Source organism: Columba livia, chromosome 2 (assembly GCF_036013475.1).
Source record: "Columba livia isolate bColLiv1 breed racing homer chromosome 2, bColLiv1.pat.W.v2, whole genome shotgun sequence".
Lineage (NCBI taxonomy): Eukaryota > Metazoa > Chordata > Aves > Columbiformes > Columbidae > Columba > Columba livia.
The window spans coordinates 113,673,608-113,693,836 of record NC_088603.1 but is presented as its reverse complement, the minus strand read 5'-3'; the positions used below and the strand labels follow the sequence as shown (position 1 = coordinate 113,693,836).

General features: G+C 43.4%; 2 protein-coding genes across 19 annotated transcripts in view; one reads left to right on the top strand and one right to left on the bottom strand.

The window, feature by feature from the left end:
- OSBPL1A (oxysterol binding protein like 1A) overlaps window positions 1-9,354 on the top strand; it is a 76,256-nt gene extending 66,902 nt beyond the window's left edge. For all 10 annotated transcript variants that reach the window (XM_065053335.1, XM_065053336.1, XM_065053337.1 and 7 more), the window contains 4 exons: window positions 1,123-1,239; window positions 1,989-2,112; window positions 4,503-4,593; window positions 8,182-9,354. In XM_065053335.1, coding sequence (XP_064909407.1) covers window positions 1,123-1,239; window positions 1,989-2,112; window positions 4,503-4,593; window positions 8,182-8,284 — 435 coding nt within the window. In that variant the 3' untranslated portion in view covers window positions 8,285-9,354. The remainder of the gene's footprint in view (window positions 1-1,122; window positions 1,240-1,988; window positions 2,113-4,502; window positions 4,594-8,181) is intronic.
- Window positions 8,607-20,130, bottom strand: CABYR (calcium binding tyrosine phosphorylation regulated). Of its 9 annotated transcripts, XM_065053354.1 has the most exons (7): window positions 17,135-20,130; window positions 16,921-17,043; window positions 15,647-15,828; window positions 15,506-15,559; window positions 13,102-13,383; window positions 11,081-11,518; window positions 8,607-10,608 (listed from the first exon to the last, which is right to left on the bottom strand). In XM_065053354.1, the coding sequence occupies exons 3-7, from the start codon at window positions 15,792-15,794 to the stop codon at window positions 10,604-10,606; spliced, it is 927 nt and encodes a 308-aa protein (XP_064909426.1). In that variant the 5' UTR covers window positions 15,795-15,828; window positions 16,921-17,043; window positions 17,135-20,130; the 3' UTR covers window positions 8,607-10,603. The 9 variants fall into 9 exon arrangements, with proteins under 9 accessions (XP_064909426.1, XP_064909423.1, XP_064909424.1 ...); XM_065053350.1 differs by lacking the exons at window positions 8,607-10,608; window positions 16,921-17,043 and having other exon boundaries at window positions 10,623-11,518; window positions 12,466-13,383; window positions 17,135-17,213; window positions 17,450-20,130; XM_065053351.1 differs by having other exon boundaries at window positions 12,466-13,383; window positions 15,647-20,130.
- Between the last annotated feature and the right edge of the window lie 99 nt (window positions 20,131-20,229).

Genomic DNA, 20,229 nt, shown 5'->3' with positions numbered 1-20,229 from the left:
ATTATTAAAAGCACTGTACCCAAGTACTACACAGTGAAACAAAATCCTTAATACTTCCTGATTTTCTTGGAGATGTAACATATGAATCATGTCAGAGGACAACTGAGTCCAGTTTGGGTATTGGATTTTTTTTTGCACTAAAACATCAGTCTGTATTATCTGATGTAAACATCAGAGAGCAAAGCTTATTAGCAGCAGGATTAAAGCTGTTGGCCTATAGCCAACGTACTTAAAGCATTAGTTGCCTTTAAGTTTGGCTTTACTCTCCAGTGATCTCTGAAACGTGCTGCTGGTTTTAGCTATGATGGGGACACCAAGTTTTCCTGGGAGGGCTGGATTCATTGTCCAGCTGGCTCTCATTCAGTGTTGTAACATAGGCTTGTGTGGTGGAATTAATGTCAGCAGCATTGGACTCCAGCTCCTTTAAAGCTGTACCTAAAAAGGGTGATGGTTTAGAACTAGTTCAGGTCACATCTACTCTGTGACCACCAGTTATTCTCTACTGCCCTGGTAACCCTGGGTGGAATCCTTTTCTGGGGAAACAATGTCATGGTGGCTGCAGCTGCCTCAGGCTGTATATGTCAGCCTTCATAAGATACCTCTCCCAGAAGAAGTAGCTTATCTAGGATATTAATTTAACATCTGCAGTTTGCCATTTCAGGAGCATAGTGGTCAATGGAAAGGAAGGTTCCTCTGAGCAAAGAGCATGAGCGTAGGGTTTTCTGTTGTGTGCCAACTGAAGACAGCATTTGCATTATGTACTGGCATTTTTTGGTGTGGAAAGATGACGAACGTGACTTCTATTTAATGAAGCAGTAATGGACTCAAATATCAGGAATGGAAGTGCTTGCATTTGAGGAAACAGGACATCTCTGTGGTGGAGAAATGGACATTTCTTAACAATTGAACATCTAGATTATATCCATGAAGATGCTGATGCAAGAAACTGTTGATAGTCTTCCATTAAGAGGGAACCGAGAGTCTGTGTGCTATGTTAATGCTGTTATCTTCCTTGACTAGAAAAGTTTCTTTGCTGAAATTTACTTTTGGTTAAGAAATTAATTTTAAGTAAGTTCTGGTGTTGGAATGAATGGCTGTAAGTGGTTTATTTGCTGCTTTTAGGTGGGCAATACTGAGGAACCAGACGAAATGCCATTGCCAGATTCTGAGAGTGTGTATGTTATTCCTGGAAGCATCTTACTGTGGAAGATAACTCCAAGGCCTCCAAATTCAGCACAGGTCAGCTATGCTTCTGCTTATTGGAAGTTTGTTATTGTGTTATTCTGTATGTTCAATACAAAGCAAATTTGTTTTCTTATTCATTGAGTCTGCATTTGACTTTATTGCAACAAACTTTCCATCTACAGTTTTTAAGTCTAGAACGTGGCGTTGACAGGCATTACTAGAATTAGTGGAATTTCTCTGGAAAATGGGATGTTTCATGTAGCTAGCAATATGGGGGCTTTCCCCATCTCTTTTCTCCACCCTGCTTCTGAGGCACCTACCTTGGGAGAAATCCCTTCTGAATGGGCTTTATTTGAAGACAGACACTTCCTAGGAGACACTTGCAAAGTCTGTGTAGCATGAGTTGGTGTGTGAAGGTCTGTGGAGCAGGAGAGCCAGTGGGCAGAACACAAGGGTACGTGTGTAACTGGGAAGAACTGGAACAAGAAAAGGTGCCCTTGGTTGGTTAATCAAGGGGGAAGTATCTCTGCTGAGGGAAAATACCAGTAGGACTGGAAAAAGAAGATAAGAGAGAAATAGTGCACTGAGTAATTGGATGCTGGCCTGCTTAAACAGAAACACTAAGGATCACCTACACGCTGCCTGACATTGCAGTTTTGCTGGTATCTTGAGTATTCCTTGAGTGGTTAAATAATAAAAAAAAAAAAGCACTTGGGTGTTTGTTTTTAGACAGCAGCTTTCTTGTGTATTTAAGACTTGCAGCTACAGACATCATAAAGTCACCTTTTGTCTCTGAATTTCAGATGTACAATTTTACTAGCTTTGCTATGGCTTTGAATGAGTTGGACAAGGAAATGGAGAGTGTCATCCCCAAAACTGACTGCCGGCTACGACCAGATATCAGAGCCATGGAAAATGGAGAAATAGGTAACTGCAGCTATTGGCAAAGATATTTTTATTTTTTGTTAAAACTGAAGGACTGGAAAAAAGGTAAATTCCATGTTCAAGCCGTTAGATAAACTGTTAACTAGATACCCATAAAGACACATTCTTCCATGTTGCAAGACAGCAAGTAATGCAGCCTTCTGGAGGTTGATATGCTTCTAGTGAAACATGTGTCACCCTCCTGTACTGGGGCTCGTTGGGATCAAGTTAATTTTCTTCATAGCAGCCCATACAGGACACTGTGTCTTAGACTGCTGACCTAAAGCAGCACTGATAACGTATCAGTGTTTTAGCTGTTGCTGAACAGCATCTGTGCAGCGTTAAGGCCTCATCTGTTCTGGGGTTGGCAAGAAGTTGGGAGTGGACACAGTCAGGACAGCTGACCTAAGAGAGATTCCATATAACCAGGCCATATAACATCATGTTTGGCAATAAATTGTGTGTGTCAAAGGGAAGTAGCTGTTGCTTGGAGACTGGCCCAATACAAGTCTGCTGGTGGAAGGTAGTAGGTGATCGTCTTCACATCACTTTTTCTTCCTTTTTTGTCTTTCCCTTCGCTTATTAAACTGTCTTTACCTCATCCCATGATGTTTTCTTGCTTTTGCCATTTGATTCTCTCCCTTAACCCACTGGGGTGGATGAGAGCGAACAAGTGGCTTGTGGGTGCTTAGTTGCCAGCTAGGAACCCACCATGCCACCTGCTTGCCCTATGTTCTTCCATATAAACAAGATGTAAACCTCACGTTGCTGTGCTTTTTATGTACCTTTAGGTCCTCTGCTGTGCTCTGTAATCAGGCCCTGTAACTAGAAACTAGTCTGAGACAATCTCTGAGCATTGAAATAAAGTATTTCTGAACTTTTCTGTTTCCATCAGCCTGATGCAGAAAGAGTATTTAGAAGTATTTAGGAGTATTTAGATTCTGAGAACACAGTCTAAACTATTTAAGTGAAACTGCAATGCCAAAAAACATACTAGATACAAAATTATTCTTCACTGGGAGTTGAACACTTGTTGCCCTAGAACAGTGAATTAGAAACACATAGTGAGACTTTCAGTGAAAAAAGTGCACTTTTTAGAAACCTCAGAGATTGTTACTGTAGATGCCATAGAGCAAAAATATGGTGTGGAACAGCCATGCCCTGGCCCTCTTTTGCTTCTTTTTCTTTGCCATTTTGCATATTAAAGCAGGATGGCCAGCTTGGTAGACTAAAAGCATGGGGGCTCTTGCTTTCTCTGGATTGCAAAGTGATTGGGGTAAGTCATGAAACCTCTGATTCAGTTTCACATGTGCAATAGGGCAATGCCTGTGACTACTTCTGATAAATAGCCTGAGATCTAGGTATGAAAAACAGTGACACGGGCATGATATAGTGCAGTTGTACTTGTGTGGGTTTTTTCTCAGAAATTCATTATTTGAGGCTTTTAAAAAAAGCTGATTGGTGAATCCCCACAGTCTCTCCTGCCTGCACAAGATTCTTCTGTGGCCAGCAGGATGGACATACTTGGTTCAGAGCATCCCCATTAATTTGTCTGTCTGTACTTGAAGTACAAATAACGATGGTGTTAGCAACAGACCATACTCCTTAACTATACTAACAGCATAAAGTTTGTATAGACTGGTAACATGCAGTGTGGTGTTAGATGGCAAGGTAGCTGGGAATGGCCAGTAGTCTTCCAGAAATAATTCTCTCAACTGCTTCTTACCAAGATATGTATGAAATGCTTTTTTAGGATTCAGGTACGGAAGATTGCCCTTCACCTAATCTGCTTCTTAGTCTGACGTACTCATCACACTTTCTGGCCATTCTTTCTGCCAAACAGAAGCAACTGTTCTGCTTGTTCAGGACCATAACTCCTGCTACCTTAGTGTGTTAACAAAAAAAAAGAAGAGATGAAGCAGAGAGACAACTCTTTGTCATTTGGAAATTGATATTGCAAACCCCTGTTGATGAGGAACTAGACACTAGTAACAACTTAGCCCAAACCTTAACAAGAAGCAGGTGGCCAGACTCCTGCAATAACTCCAGCATATCTTAATCAGTTTTTCTACTGAAATAAATTCAAGGTATGCCACCTCACCTAGTTCACATTTGCTGTCACATAACCATGTTTTCAGGGTCTTTGGGCATGGATAAATATGTATTTAGCAGTCTTAAAGACTGGAATTTCATTGGCTGGTCTAGTGCCACAGCTGGCCTGGCTTTGTGCTTAAACTAAACCAGAAGCTGCCCTTTGTCACGCAGAATGCTTTTTTAGATGGACAATGTTTACTCCTTTATTTATTTGCTGGGTCAGGTGCAGTAATGCCCCTGTCTTATATTACATTTTAATATCTTCTGTATTTTTATTTGTGTATTTTTATTCCTTCAAGATCTAGCTAGCGAAGAAAAGAAGAGGCTAGAAGAAAAACAACGGACTGCCCGCAAAAATCGTTCTAAGTCAGAGGAAGACTGGAAGACGAGGTTGGTGTGCTTGCCTGTGCGTGTGTGTGTGTAGTTACATACAGGTTTTGAACATTCAGGTTAACTGCCAGTCCACACCAGTGCTGTGTGGAGATGTCAGTGTGAAGAGCTGACATTGTCCAGCGTGGCAGGGTCATGTTCTTTGCAGCCGTGTTCTCTGCAGGCTGTGGTGTTCCCAGAGGGAAGCGTCAGGCTTGGTCTCGATTCCTTCCATATTCAAATACAAGCTGTGTTGGCTTTCCTGAGCACCTCTTGCTTCTGGTACAAAAAAGGTGTTGCCACTGAGAGCTGCTTGTAAAGGACTGTTGTTGCTGGTTACTTTTTAATTGCCTCAAATTTGCATGTTTGGCTGAAGAGAGGAGGAAGCGCTTCCTCTGGTGAACTCAATAGCTTATTGCCCGTGACAGATCAGATGAGTTGCCGTGTGCGGGCAATACTGTAATGCCCACTGCATACAGCTTTTCTTAGAGTTGTTGAAAAGACTTTATAATCCAGTTATACAAGTCATATTCTCCTTTCTGAGAGGGTTACTAACTACAAAAATTAGGAGAGCTAAGGGAAAAGTTAGCTCACAAGGATCTGCTGGGATGTTTGTGTGCAAGTGGTTGGTTGGGTTTTTTTTTAACTATAAAATGAGAGGGGTCAGTTGGGAGCTTTTACACACAGGCTAAGTAGAAACCATGAAAACATGACCGAATCAATCTAGTTTGACCAGACAAGGTCTGTTAAAAGTATGGCAATAAATAGGCAGTCTCTTCACAGAGAAAAAAAATAAAAATAGTAGGTCTAAACTCTCTCAAAGCAAGCAAGCTTCATCTCTCTTCTATTAACTAGTTACTAATACACCTGGACACTGTGGATTAAATACCTTTAAAATGTCTGTTGGTAATTATAAATCACTATTTTCTTTTTTTCAAATGAAGTCACCCATCATCCCAGAGTCACAGGTTTGGACATGTCTGCCTTTGTCTTTTTCCTGTGCCTGTTCTCCTGAAGTGTTTGGGTTTGTTTGCCCTGAGACTGGTGGAAAATAACATCTTTGTTAGGCTTCCAAGTAAACCTGTTAAGTGGTGGGTGGCCTTGCACCTCCCTCTTACTTTCCTGAATTCAGAGTGGTTCTAGCTGTCGCCAACTGTTTTCAAAGCAAGGGATAGTTACACTGTGTTCTTACAGCTGCCTGAAGTAGCTTAAGGGATAGCTCAAAGCACCTGAGGTTGGTATTGGAAACTGGGGTATCCCCAGGGGGCAACTCAGAGCGTGTTTTTTGGGGTGTATAATTAGCGCAGCCACCATTCAGAAGGTTCTTCAGTTGCACTTGCCTGGGATGTCCTTGAAGAACTGTTTTCCAGGATGTTTCTGAAGTTTTGGCAGAGAAGTCCTAGTGTCTGATCTCTTTAATAGGAATGCTGAGTGTGACTGCTTCCAAAGGAGGAACATGCAGTATAGAGGAAGAGTTGTGTTTTGGGAAAAAAAAATGCATACTGTGAAGGGAAACTCCTACGTGTTCCTAGGAGGTCAACTGTACATCTTAATCTGTACATCTGTAAACTGCTGCAATTAACTTGCCACAGAAAAGCAGGCTTCTTACTTTGTATCCTAGAGTTCCTCCCTCATAAGACAATTCTCCAAAGTGCGTGGTGATTATTTTTAAATACTTTGAATCCACCTTAGAAGTGGGGTCTTGGTGTTTCTGAAGAAGTGATTCATGTTGAACACTTGATGTTTTAGAGACTGATGGGTAGTCTTAATTGTTGAGTAAAAGCCTAGTTACATTCTAAAACACAGCAGTGGTGTGTTGCTTTTGGTAAAAATCAGTCCCTTCCCCTATCACTTACCTGGTGAGGTTACCCAATTGCTTTGGGTCTCCTATGTTTATCAAACGTAGTTCTTCCCATCACCTTTCCCCTTCCTATTGAAGTTCGTGGAAGAGTGGTGCATTGTCCTGCCTGGTACAAGTGTTGAAAACACCCTAGTGCGGTATTGTGTGGTAGAATTCCTTAAAGCGAGAGATGAGGAGACAGCGCTGATAGCCCTGCCCCTCAGCAAATGCTGGCTCTGTGCTCTGGAATGAGCTGCTGTCACCTGTGAACCAGGAGGTGAAGCATCCTGTGCAGAGGTGACGCAGCAGTGGACCATGTCTACTAACAGGGGTGAAGGACTTTGTTCACTTAAGCAGGACAGCAGGAGAACCACTGATGTGTTCAAGTCTTCAGTTTACCACTGTGAAGACAGTACAAGGCATTTCTTCAGATATGCATCTCATATCTTTTGGAACCAAGCAAGACTTGCCCTATGAGCTGCACTGCTTTGTAACATGACACTGCAGTGCTGGTGGCCTTTATGCTCTTGCTTTTTGAAGAGGTCAAGTCATACTTGGTCTGGATGAGCTTTAATTTCTGTTGTGAAAACTTGTGGTACCCTAGAAGGGAAGAGCTGAGTTCCTGATGTGCTTGAGTGTTTGCTGCACTGAGGCATGTGAAGCAAGACCTGACTTCTGTGAGGAAGAGAAAAGAAGCTGTGGAGCACATTAGCCACAGAAACAGCTTCTAGCAAGCTGACTTGTGCCATAAACACGGTGTGGCAAAATACAACAAGAACTTAAAAATGTTAAGAGCTCTGGCACTGTGTGCTGTTGAGGCAGGAGATTGAGTAACTGGGCCCAAACAAAGCAGGGTTTGGTAACAGGCTGCAGGTTTGCCAGAAATGGGTGTAGGAGAGGAGGAAGGAGGACAAACTTCTGTGCCATGGAGACTTGACAGGCTTGTACTTGCCACTGGCGGATACTTGCCAGTAGTATGGCCTTGTAAGCACACCTTATTTTGTGGATAGACAGCCCCCACCGCCACAAGGTCATACATGTGTGCAGATGTAATCTTGGCTGTGTACATGGTGCCTCCAGATCAGGTAGGAGAGGGGAAGGAAGGAAGGAAAATGCCTAACTTAAAATGTTTATAGCAACAACCAGCTTAGCAAAAGCTTTCAGGTAACTTCATGCAGATGCAGTCAGCTTTCTGGGCATTAGGTTAGTGCCTCAGTGCCAACAATGGTAATGCTACACATTTAAGTTGTAATAAGCCAGGACTTCTCCTGCAGCCTATGGATTATATTACATTTACACTGAGGGCAGTAGGCACACTTGTTCCATGTGAAGTGCATTGCAAAACACAAAGGCTTTAAGACAAAGGGAAATCCCAGGGAAATGTTTTTCTGTTTTTGGGACTGCAGTGCTTGTGGTGTTGACATGTCTTGCAAAAGTTATTACTGCTCATGCATGCCAAAATGATTGTTCACAACTGCTTTGAAGTAAAACTGTACCTGTCTTCTTTTTATATGCAATAGTCTTGACTGCTTCAAGTGACAAAATGTCAGGCATTTCACTTAGGAGACATTTAAGTGGTGTGGCAAAGGATGAGATCTAGCCATTGAAGATGACTTTAAATTAACTTATGAGCTTAAATCCAAGAGGGCTCTTGCAATCACAATAATTACTTTGAAGAATAAACTGCTGAAGATGCAGCAAAGCAGTTCTGAACTTCTATAAGAGTGCGTGTTAATAGCTTCACTAATATGCTGTGTGTTTCCTTGCAGATGGTTCCACCAAGGCCCCAATCCCTATACTGGTATGCAGGACTGGCTTTATTCTGGCAGCTACTGGGACAGAAACTACTTTAACTTGCCTGATATTTATTAAAACACAATAAGGAGCCTGCGACTGATACAAATAAGTCTTAATCTGTTATAATGTTTTCCCTTGTTCTACTTATCTCCTGAGAAAACTGACATGTTATCAAACAGAATATTCAGCATCTCCACAGTAAACCTGGTGGTACATGATCTGCAGTCCCATAGGTAGGGGAATAATTTTTCTGGCTGATGGTGGGTCCTGTGTGGACAAAACAAGTTGCCATGGTTTTGAGCTGCCCCATTTGCAGAATACACCTATATTAGGTTGTGGTGTATGAGGAATAGAACACCTTTGGCTGTTCTGTGAATACTTTCTTTTGTAGATAATATTGGCACAAGTAAAACTGGTTTTATTTATTGTGACATGGGAATGTTTAAAAGCACACACAGTAATTGCAATATTCTGTTCTTAAAAGAAGGGTGTGTCACTTTTGTAAAGATGTAATTTTTCATAAAGTGACTTTTCTTTTACTAAAGTAACTCCCTTGAATCCTGTGCTCTGGTCAGAGATTCTGGAAGAGTTCCCATCTCTGGAGCATTAATGCAGTTGTTTAAGCTGGTAACATTACTCAAAGGTATTTATTCAATGTTTTGTGCAGTGTGTTTTGAATTTTGCTCTCCTGTTTTGCTACCAACCTCATGGTTTAAGGAATTAAGAGCCATTTAAATATCTACAGATTTCATTTGAACTGCACACTAGTGACAGGTTTTAAAAGAATCTGTTTCATGCACTAGAAGTTCTGGTGTCCAGCACCACTGCAAAAAGGCAAGAACCTCACCAGTGCAGGACCCGGTGGAACACGGCGTGGGGGGACAGGACCTGTGTCTGTACTGTGGGAGGAGGAAGTCTTGTGCATTTCAGAGGTAGTTCAGCACCTCAGGGAGGCCTCCTGTGCACAGCTGCTTTACCCCTTTTCAGTGGGGTGCATTCAATCTTAAGAGTGTAAGTTTATATTGAACTGTGTACAGAGCTTCTAGAGGGCAAGCTGCTCTTTGTACAATATTTTAACTGCTGTCTGGAGGTTAGTGTTAATTGAAATAATTTAATTGCTACTTAAATAAAGGCTTCAAAACTTCTTCCCTCTAGTCTGAAGTGAGTGGTGTTTGACAGCGCTGACCCCTTCTGAGCAAGCCAGCCCCACAAGCTGCTGCAGTGACATGTGGTGCTTCCCTGTGCCTCTGGGACCTCTCTTTCCCTCAGCAGGAACAATCTGTGTCAGGGTTGGAGGGATGGCTGGGGAACTGAGAGCTCCCTCCTTCACCACACAGTGAGGCTGCAGCTCCAGCCTGGCAGGTGGACTGCTGAAACTCAATAAGGCAAGGGGTTGCTTTCTATTTTTATTCTGTGTGCTACTACAATTACCCAGGTTGTGATGCTGAGGTGTATTTGCATAGATAAGGGAAAGCCTTTTCCTTGGCAGTCTTTCATATGAGTGCCCAGTTCTATCAGTGAGTTGAAGATGCAGAAATTGAACACCTGCACTGTCTCTTGGAAGCCCCACCTCTGCACTTGAGCCTCTGCTCTGGCCAGCATTTCCTCAAGTCTGTCTTAATTCCTGTGCAACTCCAAGTGGGATTCTGAGATCTGTAGAAACAGCCTAGCTGTTAGGTCAGTGCTTCAGCGGGTCATGCAGCATTGCACACTTGGTGCTGGGGGAAAAACAAAGCATTTAGTTCCTGCCTGCCCAGCCATGTTCAAGAGGGGGAAACCTTGACACAACATATTTTGTTTTGAGTGATGTCTCTTTTATAAGAACAGATTATTTTTTTTCTAGACCTGTACTTCAAGAGTCTGGTGCAGGTAAGTGGCCATACCTATAGTTGTGAAACCTCTAAAGTAACGTAAAGGGACTTTTTCTTAACTCCTGCAAAGCATAACCTCAGCTGTCTTCCTCAATAAACCTGTAGTCTGAATGATCTGACCATGTGTGAGAATAACTCCTTTCTCTCACTGAAAGTATGACTGTCCTCTTGCTTTGGATATTAATGTGCAGTTCCTTCCTAGAGTACAACCCCAGCAGCAGAGACTATGCCTGGTTATGTTGACAAGCTGGGGCTCTGTATGTAATCTCTGCGTGGCTGGGGCTTACGTGTATGCTATGTTAGTACACTGAAGAAGCTGGGCCACTCTTCAGTGAAACAGCTGCAGCAGATGTTTCCATGGTCATAATTCACACACTCAGGCTGTTGTGTGGTACTAGGTAAAGAAAGTGCATGGGAATGCAGTTCTAATTGCAGGCTGATTTTGTTGAATGTTTGCCTTATTTATTATGGTGTGAACTCCATTCTTCCTGATTGCTTCCTGAAGTTCAAACAGCCTCTTGTCTCAACCTGTTTAAAAAAAAATAACAAACTCAGCAGAAAGTGTGCAGCAAGAATTACATTAATTGCTACCTAAATGCACTCCTTAGTGAGGGTATTTTGCCACATTCTGAGTATTGCACAAATGTTAAAAGTTCAAGTTGTAGGCATAAAGAAGTATATAAATACAAGATTAAAAACTTGGTTACTTTCGACTAAAACTAGAGCAAGACTAATACTACTAACTGTGAAGTTTAACAAGTAGAGGAAGGCATTGGGTCTGCTAAGTATGACAGGTAGTTTAACCACTCATCTTAAAACCTTACTGTATTTTGAAAAGGATTACATTAATTAAAATCCAAACAAACACAAGCATATCCCTCTGCAAGACCCATGCAAGAAGCAACTTCATTCTTCAGGACAATGCTCTGGGGATGGGGCCTGATGTAATTTATGGTAATCCACCCTGTGGTACTGTAACTTCCTCGTAGAGCATTGATACCTGTGCACTTGTCACCATCTGGTGAGCCTTTCTTTGCAGACATCACGTCATCCAGGGGGATGGCAACAAAGAAAACACTGGGGGTGCATGGCATAGCTGTGGTTTCCTCTGCCAGATCTGGTTCCTCATCAGCTGGCCAGGCAACAGGGACTGGGACTACAGTGAGTCTCTTCCTGGCACCTGCAGCTTGTGGTGGCAACATAGTGTGGCCACGGAGAGGTTTCCAGTCCTGTGTGTTGTGAATATTAGAGCCCACTAAAACAAAAGGTGGAGCATTTTCCCTCTTGCATGCTTCTTGCATCACGTAAATTGGAGCAGAAACACCAGCTCCAGCATGAGGAAGGGAGTGTGGTGATTTTTGGCTTAAGTCAGTTAGGCAGTAAAGGGTCCACACATGACAATGTGGTGGTAGCTGTCCTGCTTCACTTGATGCCATGGCTACAAAGATAAAAACAAGAGTGCTGGTATCAGGAGCAGTGAATTCCAGTCATATTGTAAATCTTTATGTCTAAACCAAACATACCTACACTTGGTGAAGGCATGTTTGTTAGAGAAGAGAGCTGGGATGGCAGATGCTTGTTGATATGGGGCTGACAAACACATGCAGCTTAGAAAAAGTAAAACCCAGCTCTTCTGGGTAAATGTTCATCTGATATTTCTGAAACTGAAGTCTGTCAAACTCCCCTAAAACTTTAGCTTGCTCTTGCTTTTTTTTTTTAAAGAGCCAGTGTTAGCTTACAAATCTGCCTAAGCTCAGCTCTCTCCTACAAGATGCTTTTCTGAGACATCACAGCTGTCCTACTTCTGGGGCCTGGGATTCTGCGATACCAGGGAGACTTGAGGCAGGGGAGCTTCACCATGGAAGGTTTCTCCAGCTGGGCAAGCAAGGAGCTGGGCATATGTCACCCCACAGAAAAGACACTGGTGAGGAAGATGAGCACCAGCTCTTTTGCTGTTTGTGGAACTGATGACTAGTGCTCAGCCTACTCAGCCCAGCTGCAGAAACTCACCAAGCTCAAGACAGCACAGGCAGCCACCACCACCACCACTTTTATTTTTCTAAATGGAAAACTTCCTAGGTCAGTGCTGGAATGTGAGATGTTTCAGGGGAGGAAAATCTTAGGTCTCCAACACCTTGTTTTGAGTAAGACCATTTGGCATCAGTGGGCACCTGTCCATCTGCATATTTGCCCACAGGACTTCTGCCCAGAGCCAGTCACCTCTCCTGGAACAGATGGCAGAGAGATCCAGCATGTGTGCAGTGGTAGTTTGTTAGAAGCCACCTCCACCCTGCATTGCACTGACATAGGTGCTTTTCCATTTGATCCCTGCAGGAGCTGTAGAGCTGGAAAAGGCAGATGACACAAAGACCCAAACTTTCTTACCTGGAAAGACAAACTTGCTCAGCTGATTCTGCTTATGCTGTAGATTGCATTCAGGCTGGTACTTGAAATCATCAGCAGATGGAACCAAGGCTGTAGCACTTGAGCCCTGTCTTGCATCTAAAGGCTGCTTAATCTTTAAGAGACAAGTTGTTTGGTCTGCCATGCAGATTATTATTTTCTGTGGAAACTGTTCTACATAAGGTGAAATCTCTGCATCTGTAATCTGCTCAGCATTCAAATACAGTGATACAGCTGCAGCGGCTGAGGTAACCTCAGCTTCGTTGCAGGAAGGCACAGCCTGCAACACTTCTTTAGGAGCATGTGATGATGGTGGTAGTGGTGAAGGAGGTGACGGTTCTTCCCCCAAGAGGACTGAGGAAGCTTGATTTACATAATTTGTTGAGACTTGAGCCTGGCTGTCTGAGGGAACTAGTTCTCCAGCCATGGAGGACTGACTCCACACTTTTGGTTGTGACCTAACAGCTTCTACAGAAGCCTCAGCTACTGGTAAAGTAGAAGCATCTCCAGCAGCACCTTCTAATGGTATAAATGCATTCTCTGAGGTCTGAGAATCTTCATAAAGATTCTGCACACTAATTGCCACATCCCTCAAAGAATAAAGAGAATCAGTGTTACCTAGCACATGGGCAGCAAGCTGTGCAGGCTCAGCAGGGACATACGCCAGTTCAGGTCCCTCAGCGGATGGAACTTGAGCAAGTCCAACGGAGGATTTGCTTTTTGCAGTGAAACTGGGAACTGATGGGCATTGAGTTACTTTAGAGCTATATTCAGTCTCAAAGTCCTCAAGGAGCTGATCTTCCTCTGTGTCAGTGCCCTTGTCCTGTTGCCTGGGCTCCCCAGGAAATAATGTCTCTATGTCCTCCAATGTCTGATCTTGCATTCCCCCATTCCCATTTTCTGCAAGGAAAGAAGAACATAATGGCAATACATGAGCACCTGGTTCCATTTAAATAAAATTAAGAGTGATTTCAGCATCAATTCAATTAAATGCTCTACAGCATGTTTATGAGGCTTCCCAGGTTGCAGAGATGGAATAATTTAAAGAGAGGGTTTGCTGCTTGCCTGTTCATAAGGGGAAAGAAAGTTCAGAAAACAGTGGTACAACTTCAGAACCTAGGAAGACTTAACTGTATTTCTGGTCCTGCAGTGATGGCTACATTCCTATCTACTGCCCACCAACACTGCTACACTTATGGGTTAAAAGATTAAACCTTCGACATTAAGCACATAAGCCAGCTAGAACACCTTGGCTCCTCTTTTCAACACCTCAGAACTCTTGGGATCTATGCAAATTATTTCAGATGCAGAGATGGCAGCATTTTAGCTTCCTCAAGAATCCTGATGAGTTGAACTGACAGGTATCCAAATGAAGAACACGGTAAGACATGAACAAGTTCTAGATACAGAGTAAAAAACGGCTTCTAGATGAGTTATCAAGGGAGGAACACGAGAGAGTACACATGGGATCAAAATGGTGTTCCATCAGGGCAGTTATATGACCATATCAGTAGAGGATGGACAACACAGACAGAGAGGGACAAAGTGGTCTATAAGGAGAAAAGATGCAAGAGGGACCTGTGCTGGAGCTCGGTGAACATGCAGGGGTCAGTTCACAATCACATCAGCAAACCACTGACTGACATTCAGACAGAAAATTTCTGTGTTACACAGCCACGCTCCATCATATTTGAGAAGTCACAGCAGTCAGGCAAAGCCCCCGGTGACCGGAGAAAAGGGAATGTCACACCCACGTTTAGAAAAAGGTAATAAGGAGGACTCTGGGAACTGCCTATCAGTCAGCATCGCCTCCATGCCTGGTAAGATGATGGGACAGATCCTCCTGGAAGGTATGTTGAAACACACAAAAGGGAAGGAGATACAAGCCAGCCAGCATGGCTTTGCCAAGGGCAAATCACCTGACTAATCTGGTATCCTTCTATGATGGAGTGACAGCAGTGGTGGACACAGGAGGTGTGGATGCCATCTACCTGGACTTCTGTAAGGCCATTGATACAGTCCCCTACAAAATTCTGGTCACCAATTGGAGATTAGTTTGATGGATGCACTCTCAATGGTTAAGAAATTGGTTGGATGGCTGTGTCCGAAGAGTTGCAGTTGATATTCTAGAGGGAAGGGATGTCATCCAGAGGCCTGAGGAGTGAGCTCATGAGAACATTATGAAATTCAGCAAGGCCAAGTACAAGGTCCTGTACCTGGGCCGGGGCAACCCCCGGTATCAATACAGATTGGGGGATGAAGGGATTGAGAGCAGCCCTGCAGAGAAGGACTTGGGGGTACTGGTGAATGAAAAACTGGGTAAGAGCTGGCAATGTGCGCTCACAGCTCAGAAGGCCAATCGAATCCTGGGCAGCATCAGAAGCAGCGTGGCCAGCAGGTTGAGGGAAGTGATTCTGCCCCTCTGCTCTGCTCTGATGAGACCCCACCTGGAGTTCTGCATCCAGCTCTGGAGCCCTCAGCACAGGAAAGACATGGACCTGTTGGAGAGGAGCCAGAGGAGGCCACAAAAATGATCAGAGGGCTGGAACAGCTCTGCTGTGAGGACAGGCTGAGAGAGCTGGGGTTGTTCAGCCTGGAGTAGAGAAGGCTCCAGGGAGACTTTATTGCGGCCTTTCAGTACTTAAGGAGGCTTTAGGAAAGACAAAGAGATACAGTATCTATTTACAAAAAGTAGATAAGGGTGAAGTTATCTGTTTTGGGGGTGACAAATTGCACTTCAGTATCCTAAAATGAAAATTACCAAAGGCATCCTGGCTCCTGTACGCTCAAGGAAAAAGTACAGAAGCCCAGGTAAGCATTCTGTTTAATGCTTACCACATTAAACAGAAGCAAGTGCTTGATGAAGGTTAATGTCTCTTCAATAGCCCAGAGCCCACGTGCCTCTTTCTTGGTATTAGATATGGATGGGATACAGTCCATGATAAGTGGAAACTACTTGCACCCATTCACGTTGGAACATTGTCCCAAAATATCTCAAAATAACAAACAGAAACTATCTTACCCTTACTGAAGTCCAAATTTTCAACCAGCGTTGTTATGTCCATACTTGGATTCTCTGAAAACAGAAACAGGAATTAAGCTGGAGTAGGACAGGACTCTCAAACAGCTCAGGTCTTTGGATGAAACACTGGTAGGAACAAACCTTTCTGAAAGATGACAAGCTCTTTGAAATAGAGAGCAAAAAACTGAGGAAGGTCATCTGGGTTGCTTTCAATGACAGCCTGGCAAACTCCCTGAAGCAGGGTCTTGAGGCCGTGCGGAACAACCACTTCGACCTTCGCAGATTGCATCTTCGCCCGTTCCAGCTGCTTTACGGCTTCTCATCTGTACAAACACAACCCCTGGGCTGAGCATCCACCCTGCCGCAGCATGAAGTGTCCCACACCCACTGTGTGACTGCAGCTTCTTATCCTTTGCTGTGCCGTCCGTAACCCCAAATGCTCCTTCCCAAAAGCTCCTTGCAGTTAAAGGGGGTATTTACCACTTGCAGTGACCAAACCCTTCACTCCTCTGCACCTTCAGGCAGCAGGAGGCAAGGTCAGAGGGACCAGCCAACCCATGAACCACTGTGCGAATTCAAACCCGAGGCCATGAATTCCCTTTTTTCCCCCAAGATAAAACCCACCAAACCGCCCGGTGACGGGTCAGAAAAGCCATTCGTGTTCAGGCTAACGTTTACAGGACACTTTTTCCTCCCTCCTCCACCTTCTCCCCTCCCATCCCCGGTACCTGCTGCAGCCCAGGGCCACCACCCGTCGGAGCGTGAGGTCACAGTGCCCCCACGTCACCCACACAGCTTACGACGACTTCACGCAATCCAACGCTGCAACCTGCAGAAAGGCCAGAGCCCTCCCACCTGCCAGCCACGGGTGCACAGCCCCATCCCCCGGCTCACAGCCTGGCCTGTTAAGCTAAGTGATGTACAACACCCAAAGGATTTAAACTGATGCAAGTCTGCAAAATATAGCCCCTGAGAAGGGATGTTCTGTGGGAACCTCTAGCAGGAGCTCAGAGAACATGCTTGAGGGCTGTAACCCCTTCAGCCACGGCAGCTACACCCAAAGAGGAACCAGATTGTTCCTCAACACGGCTCCGTTTATATAGCAAAACCTCATGACTGCAAGGGCAAAACTGGAGACAAACCTCAAGAGCCCCAGTGACAACATTTGCTTTCCAGTACACATTTTCAGTGGATACACACAAGATCATTTTCTGTTCTGATAACACAAGGATAAAAAAAGGCGACCACATAGGGCTGTGTTTTCAAGGTCACCACTAACTGGGTTTCTGAGGATCGTGAAGGCAGGATAAATGGGGTCAAGCCATGATTAGGAGTCTGCTGTGGCATAAAAACTTCTATCCACCAACAATGCTACAGATTGTTCTTCATGAAGGCTGGAAAAATCATCTACTCACCTGCTCCTGCATTCTTGGATGTCTGCATCCTTAGGATAACCTGAGGTGAATCCCAGAAGCACCACAGATTTAAGACTCAAGTGTCACTGCTGCTGAAGCGTTTAGCCTATCTACAACAGCTTCCTTTAATAAATAACATATTCATAATGGTTCATTCAAAATTAATGGAATATTTGAGTTCGTTCACAGGAAAGTATGTTAATGGTAAACTCACCAAAAAATGCTTCTTCCAGAAAAGAATCCTTAGAAAGTAGCTTCTCATTACTAAATCATCTCACAATGGAGCATCAGTCCTGGATAGTGACAACACAGACCATGATATAAAAAAAGTGAAATATGAATATGCTATGTCTTAAGGAATTAGGAAAAATAGCCTTGCTATATAAAGAATAAGACATACTTCAAGAATATATATATATGAAGACTAGAAAATGTATTATTTCTAGAGTCAGGGCAGTAATCTGAAGTCTAGATCTCTATATGGAGAACATACAGAAGCAACAAGACTTCATAAAGGCGTGAAGCTCACCTGTGTGCAAAGGCTGTAATGTGGTCAGGTCAGAAGATAACTTGTAAATTTGCATCTTCTCAAAACTCTCAGAATTCTAGGAATGCAAAGCTCTGCACAGCAAAAGCTTCAAAGATGTTTAAGGACAGATGTCATAAACCACAGAAAAAATTAGTATCAGAGGTAACCAACAGCAGCATAGACCTCCTTAAATATTTCAAAAGGTTTCAGCCCCTGGCAGAAAATTAAGAAGAGCATACATGAAAAAGTACATCTGGAAACTCATTCACTGTGCTGGAACTTGAATGCTGTTTTCAGAAGCCATCTAGAGTAAAACCATCATATGAAGTGTACCAGCAACTCTACCAAAATATGTTGCCCTTTGGCCCCAAACTGAAGAGCCTGCCAGCCTAAGAGCAGTTTGCCCAATTGAAGGTAATTACCTTGTCCCGCCCTCCATCGCCCCATCTGCAGAAGTAATAGCTTCCAGATGATGTTAAAATTTTACCAGATATATATCACTTAATGGACAGAAGTTCAGTGTATCAAGGTCTCAGATAAGCTGCCTTTATATTTCTGCCATAAAAAAAAAAATTAAAAAAATCAGTTCATTCATTAACTCTTCAATAGACAGTTTAAAACAAGTTAATGAATCACGGTAGTTTGAAGGGTGGGTCAGTTTTTTTCTCTAAACCTGTAATCTTTTTCAAAGCTTCAGCTCAACAGGCAGAAGAGGACATGCAACATCTTTATATTTCTGCCTGCCAGAAACTTCAGTAGAATTCTAAGTGGGGGTTTGCATTCATATTCAAAAATCTTCATGAAAACCTTCTTGCTGTTCCTACCACAGGTACAAAATGCTGGATTTAAGGTCCCTTTACGCGTATCTCAGACTGTCTCTCCACCTTCATCAGGGCCTTTGCTACAACCTGTGGAGAGAATCATATGTCCCAAGAGTACAAATACCTTTTTTCAATACAGTAAACACGTTGCTCTTATTGAAAAACTGGCAGTGTTTGGGACATAAATGGATCTGCTCAGCCAGGTTTGACAATCTCTCTCTCCCCCTCCCCTCAAATATCCAACTTTAACACCCTTTTTTCTCTTAACCTCTTTGCCTGGGAGCCTTTCTTGGCATCTTCTGTAGGTAAGCACAGCTTGCCAAAAAACGACTGAAAAAGTCTGAAGACCAGTCGATCATGCAGAACTAGTTGATTAGCTGATCCAATTGTCCACTGGAACACTGTCTTGGAAGAAGTTACATCAAAAGACAAGCAGCGTGCAAAAAATAGGGGTAGGACAATTGAACACAAACTCCCCGCGGCTAAAACACACTGGTGAAAACACAGTGGCTCTCTAGGTCATTAAAATCTTGGGTAATAAAGCAAAGAGGGTCTGAGCAAAAGCAGGAAGGCAACATGTAACCAATTTGCACCTATCCTGGTAACCTATGCTAGGTCCAGTTTTGCAGTCTGAACTTACATTAAAAAAATATGGGGAGAAATAGAAGTAGTTCAGTATTTAACTCTGAAAAGCCTGCCTCATATTGACTTTCTCACCATCTCATTTATATTTTGCCCATGCAAAAGAATGGTAAGAGGCAACCTGAACATTCTTTGTAATGCCTACACTGAGACATGGCAAAGAACACAGCTTCTGACACAGCAGAAAAAATTACAAAGAGCTACAGTGTCTGGAAACCAAAGCTGGAGACCTCCAGGTTCAGAAGAGTTGAGGAACTGGGTCCTTTCAGGTGCTGTCACCCCCCTGACCTTCCACACCTCATTTGCTGGCATGTGCTCCTTTCTGCAAGGACTCACAAGGATGCACGCAATGCCAGCAATCAAAAAACCCACCAAAAATTGAAGGTTTACTGAGTAGTACAATATTTAAGTGTCATTCATTCAAGGTAAACAACCTTGAGTATACACATGTCAGGGGTGGGGAAATCACTTTTTGCCATCTACTAACAATCACACAATTTTATAACTGAAGACTGAAGAAGCTTCAGAGTTCAGAGAGAACAGATTCGCGATGTGGTGATTAAGGTAGGCCTTTTGTAGAATAACTCAATCTTTTTTTCCAGTGGACCTTGTGCATTGGCTAATTTCATACTAGAATTTGCTTTGGCATAAATTAAGGATATGGTCTATAGACAGGGATAATTCAGTGTGAAAACAACACGTTCCCAGTGCTTTCTGAGTTTCTGTATAGAATAGTGTATTTTAATTAGTCGTTGGTTGGTGGGGGGGGAATGTGGTCAAAAAGAACCAGGACTGGACCTTGCCTATGTATTTTCATCTTCTGTAAGTCAACTTTTCTAAATAAAAGCAGCTTTTGTATCACTATTTTCTAGCTCACCTCGAAACATTAGATTGTATAAGCATCTATTTGACCTGTAATCAGCAGAGAAACAATTCCCCAACCCTGTGTTTTTTTTTTTTCCCCCCCAAAGTCCTAATTTATATAAATAATTTCTCGTACAGTTCCCTTCAGGATGGAGGGTTCAAGACAATAACCCCTGCACTTCTTGCTCTCCAAGCCCAGTGGTGCCCAGTGTGCCACCGGCCACCCATCTGCCTTAAGAGACGGCCAAGCCTCTTTACTACTTAACATTAGCTTTAATAACACTTGACAGTGATTGCGTAATTTTTCACTAGAGTGATTGCTACTACTGTTAGTATCTTGTAATAAAAGGGAATTTGAGCGCAGTGGATGGGGTGCGCTGCTTTCCCTCCACCATCAGCAGCCCTGCAGCACCCCACAGATCCCTACCCTGACCTAACACGTGCTCCTGGGCA